Source organism: Alligator sinensis, unplaced genomic scaffold (genome assembly GCF_000455745.1).
Source record: "Alligator sinensis unplaced genomic scaffold, ASM45574v1 scaffold505_1, whole genome shotgun sequence".
Classification (NCBI taxonomy): Eukaryota; Metazoa; Chordata; order Crocodylia; family Alligatoridae; genus Alligator; species Alligator sinensis.
In genome coordinates, this window is record NW_005841940.1 from 2,135,355 (window position 1) to 2,139,632 (window position 4,278).

The 4,278-nt window shown below is 47.9% G+C and overlaps 1 protein-coding gene across 1 annotated transcript in view; it reads right to left on the bottom strand.

Annotated features, from left to right (window-relative positions):
- Window positions 1-4,278, bottom strand: part of LRRC75B (leucine rich repeat containing 75B) — a 35,090-nt gene that overhangs the window by 17,384 nt on the left and 13,428 nt on the right. The window contains exon 4 of the mRNA XM_006019925.2: window positions 3,931-4,043. Within this exon, the coding sequence (XP_006019987.1) occupies window positions 3,931-4,043 (113 nt within the window). The remainder of the gene's footprint in view (window positions 1-3,930; window positions 4,044-4,278) is intronic.

Here is a 4,278-nt window from a genome sequence, read left to right on the forward strand (position 1 = left end):
TGGGGGGGGCTGGGGGAGCAGGCAGGGGATGGGGCCTGGCAGGGGGCCCCCCTTCTCCAGCCCCCCCTCTCCCGCCCCCTACGTACCTGCTCCGAGTCTGGCTCCAGCTCCCTGCTGCAGCCACCAGGGACTGCCCGAATCATTGAAGCTCTCTGAATCTTTTCCGAAGATTCAGAGAGCTTCGGATCGATTCAGACCTTTTATTGGTTCCCTTATTTGATTTGGATTTGGAAATTCAGCCACCGAATTGGGACGAATCTCCTTTGAATCAAATCAGCACCCGAAGCTTCGCATAGCCCTACAGTGCAGCTGTTTGGTAGGAAGGACTCATGTCATCAGACCCAGATTGCAGAGGGTCTGATTCTGCACATTCTGTCAAACACTGCTATTGGCAGACTCACTGTTGTAGTTCAGTGGTAGAATCATGTCTGCCATGCATGAGACCCCAGTTTGAATCATGATAAGCATATAACTATGGCCATTGAGGCACCAAGCTTCCAGACTGGGTCTGGCCTTTGGATTCTAAGTCTCAATGGTCTGAAGTGGGGGGCAGAAGGTCTGGGCAGCTTCCACTTCTCCATACTCCTTCCTGGTGACTTCTCACATGTACACTATGATCCAGAAGAATTGATGGTTGCCTACTACTATTGGTGTGAGTGAGTGTGGGGGGATTTGCAAGAGGTGGGGTGTTTTACACTCAACCTGCAGAGATGGGAATGCTGGCAGTGCAGAATCAGGTCCAATGTTTTAAAGCAAAGTGGATATTTCTAAGCCTTCTGATGAGATTATCCATTTTGCTGCAGTGACTCAATAGTAAGGTTTAAAAAGCAAAGTGCTGTTTCACATTTCATCAAGCAAAAGGCAGTTCAGGGTGTCCCCTTAGAGCCAAACCAGTTCAGAGAACTTATATAATGCATCTTGGCTTGTGTCTGATGATTACAAAGCAACGCTGCCTATGTCAGACCTCAGCTACCCTCCCATTACATGCAAGCTTTTGGTTACTTCACTGCTTATCACTGGGAGTTACTGGCCACAGAGATGCGACAGTTGTTTGTGCAAAACAAAGTTCTGTAAAGCGCTGTAACCTCCAGCTTGGGCCTGAGTTTTGCATTTGGGTCTTGGGAAACTGAGAGCCCCATTGTTACCAGCAGCTTTCTGCTTCCAACTCAATGCTGTAGACAGTCAGTCAGTTAAAGGCCTGCAGCTGAGAGCTGCTCTCTGTTCTCCCTGTAAGAGAACAGTATGTCCCCCAGATCTAGTCCTTGTAGAATTCCACCAGAGCTAAGCTCTGATGTTGAAATCTAACCAGGGAGCATCCTGATTCTACCTGGAAGCTGAGACTGAGGGCACATTTCACGTGAAAAGGTGGACCGAGCCAGGTTCACCGGGTTTCAGGTTCTTAAGCAGAAGAAAACTTGAGAGGAATCAGGCTAATCTACCCCTCCACAGACTCTTGGAACTCTCCCTGACCTGTACCACTGCCCCCCACAGAGCCCTCAGTTATATCTTGTCTCTTCAGAACAAAGAAGCAGTCATCCACATATCTTTTGATTGCTCCCTCCATCTCCCATCCTCAGGAGGTCCCAGGGCACTGCATGCATTTTCAGGCAGGGGAGGCTGTCTACCTAGCTGATGCCGATTCACTCCTGGAAAGTCTCTCTAGTTTGGCTGCTCACTGTACTAATAGCTCTTACTTGGGGCCAGCTGCTGGCTACAATGAAATAGCAATTAGCTCAGTAAGCTTTAGGCTTAGGACAAATAGCCCTAGCAGCAGCAGAGCATTCCCCCATCAGGACCTTCACTGAAGAGAGGGAGCAGCTTTGCAGGTCCCCTCACAGATGCAGGATGCAACAAGCCAGCTGGTCCCTGGGTTCTTCCCAGTGGTCAGAAGCCCTGATGAGACACAGAACTCTATGGCTGGGTGGTAAGGAAGGGCTGGTTGGGCTTTTTTGTATCCCTATATTTTAAAAGGAGCAGTGTTACATAGGTGTGCTCACTCCTTGTGCCTTGTCTTCAGTTGCACAGAGAACAAGACAGCTGACGACAGAACTGGGAAAACCACATTGTAAAAAGGTGTCCAGGCTATTACATTAGGACTTTGAAGAACTAAGTTCAAGTCCCTGCTGTACCAAAGTTTTCTTGTGTGATCTTGGGTGAATTCCTTGGCCTCAATGTGCCTCAGTAAAATGGGGATAGTTGCATGTGTATCTCTGCCTCATGGAGGTGTTGTGAATATAAATATACTACAGAACAGGAGGTATCTGGGTAATGTGGTGATGGGGGCCCATGTTGGTTCTATACGTAGATGGGCTCAGAATCATAACCCCAGCAAGCTAGCGGGGTTTTGAAGTTAACTGGTTTAGAAGAGTGATTGTTTCTAGGATTTGGAGCCTTTCACTGTGATGTTTAAATCCAGTTGTAACTGACAGTTGTTGCTATTTGAGTGTTTGCTGACCCATGGCAGAGAGCTCTGTGGTCTTGCTTCTGTTGTCTGTGGATCAGGATCCCCACCAAGTCAGACCCCCGCCTCTCTGGCAGCAGCATGTAGCTGCCAATAGCAACAGTCTCCTTAAAAGTACCAAGACAGATTATCAAAGCCCCCTTCTACTAATGGTATTAACTGGAGATAGGGTCTCAGAAGAGAATAAGATGGTCTTGGGGAGCCATCTCCCCTTGCCATTCTTGGAGGTGGTTCTAACTGGGTAGGACACTTATGCTTGGGTGGCACCGTGGCTCTTGCTCTGTTTTCACTTATACAAATAACTCCACAGATAAATATAGCTGGTATACACAAGATCAGAAATCAGAATTTGAGAGCTTGCGTATCTGCTAATCCTATGCTGGATCAGTAAAGGGATGTGTTTTTGGGTGTGTGTGAGGTCCGTCTTGGAGAGGCTTCTGGGAGGCGGCCAAGCTGACACCCCAAAGTGGGGGTCAGCTCTGCAGAACCCGGAGGCCACAGGATAATGACCTAATGCATCTGCTGACTTGCTGGTATTGGAAAGGGGAACTGCTCCTGCATAACCTAATGGCTCTAGAAAAGGAAACTGTGGCATGGCCTAAAAGTAACCTTGCTTTGCAGCATGCGACAATGCTTGCTCTAACCCATAAAAGGTAATAAGGCTAGAAGCTTTTGTGTGATTGGAGGATCCAATGAGAATAGGAAGGAGTAAAGGTATAAAGGTCATAAGAACTAGGCCCTGGGTGGAGCTACTTCAGGGAGGACAAGGCTGAGGACCTGATAAAGGAGGTGGTCTTGCCACCCTGGACGCAGGGTGGGGTTCCCGAGACCCATCAGGTAATAACTCAGAGTAAGGGTAGGGAGTGCCTTTCCTCCAGCCCAATGTGCTTGCAACTTGAAGTTTTCTCTTGTGCTGATTTTATGTAGTCTGTCTTAGCTTTTTTTTTTTCAATAGAGAAAGTTATACTTGTTGTTTTGCCTTAGTGTGCAACCTGTAAGTTACTCACCTTCCCTGGGGAAGGGAGGGAGCCCTACAGTGTGTCCATCTGGCAGCTTCTACCACTACCAACTTCATGCAAAATTACAGCCTTGGGAGATTAATGTCTTACTTGGCCTGCAGGGAGAATTGTCTATCATGGGAGTTCAGCATTATTGAATGGAACATGCCTTGCAGGGCAGGAGGAGCTTTAGGGACTATAAAAAAATGCATAATAAACCAGGGTCATTGTACTTTGGCCCTGCACAGTTTGGACTGAGGTTCCTTTAAGAGAACAGGACTCAAATGAAGCATTTGGTTATAGTTCAAATATTTGAATGTAGCATTTCTCTTGGGGGTGCAGGCAGGGCTGGGAAAACACCAGGCCATGGTAATGGTAAATTTGAGCTGCTGGAATAGTTGTTGTCTGGCGCGACTGGGAGGGACTCTGGGAGGTTGCTTCTTTTCCATCCCTTCCCCCTCCAGGACTCACCATGCTTGGGACTTCCTCCGTGGCATGCCATGCCTGTGCCATTTCGAATGAGGGGTCAAATGGTAAATCAACTGCCTGCAGATTCTGTCCGAGGACTTCCAAGGATCATATTCCTGAAACCAAAAGGACAACTCAGCCTTGGACTGTGCAGCTCTGGTATATCTTATCAATGTACCTGGGCTCACTGGGCCAGCTGTGAACTAGAGATGAAATAAAGGATTGTGTGGGTGAGTAAGAAACTAGAGATGAAGAACATGGGACAAAGAGACAGAAGCGCCAGGGCCTAAAGGAGGAAGTGGAGAGGGGAAAAAGGCAGTGGAGAAATGGGGTAATAGGAGGGGAGATCAA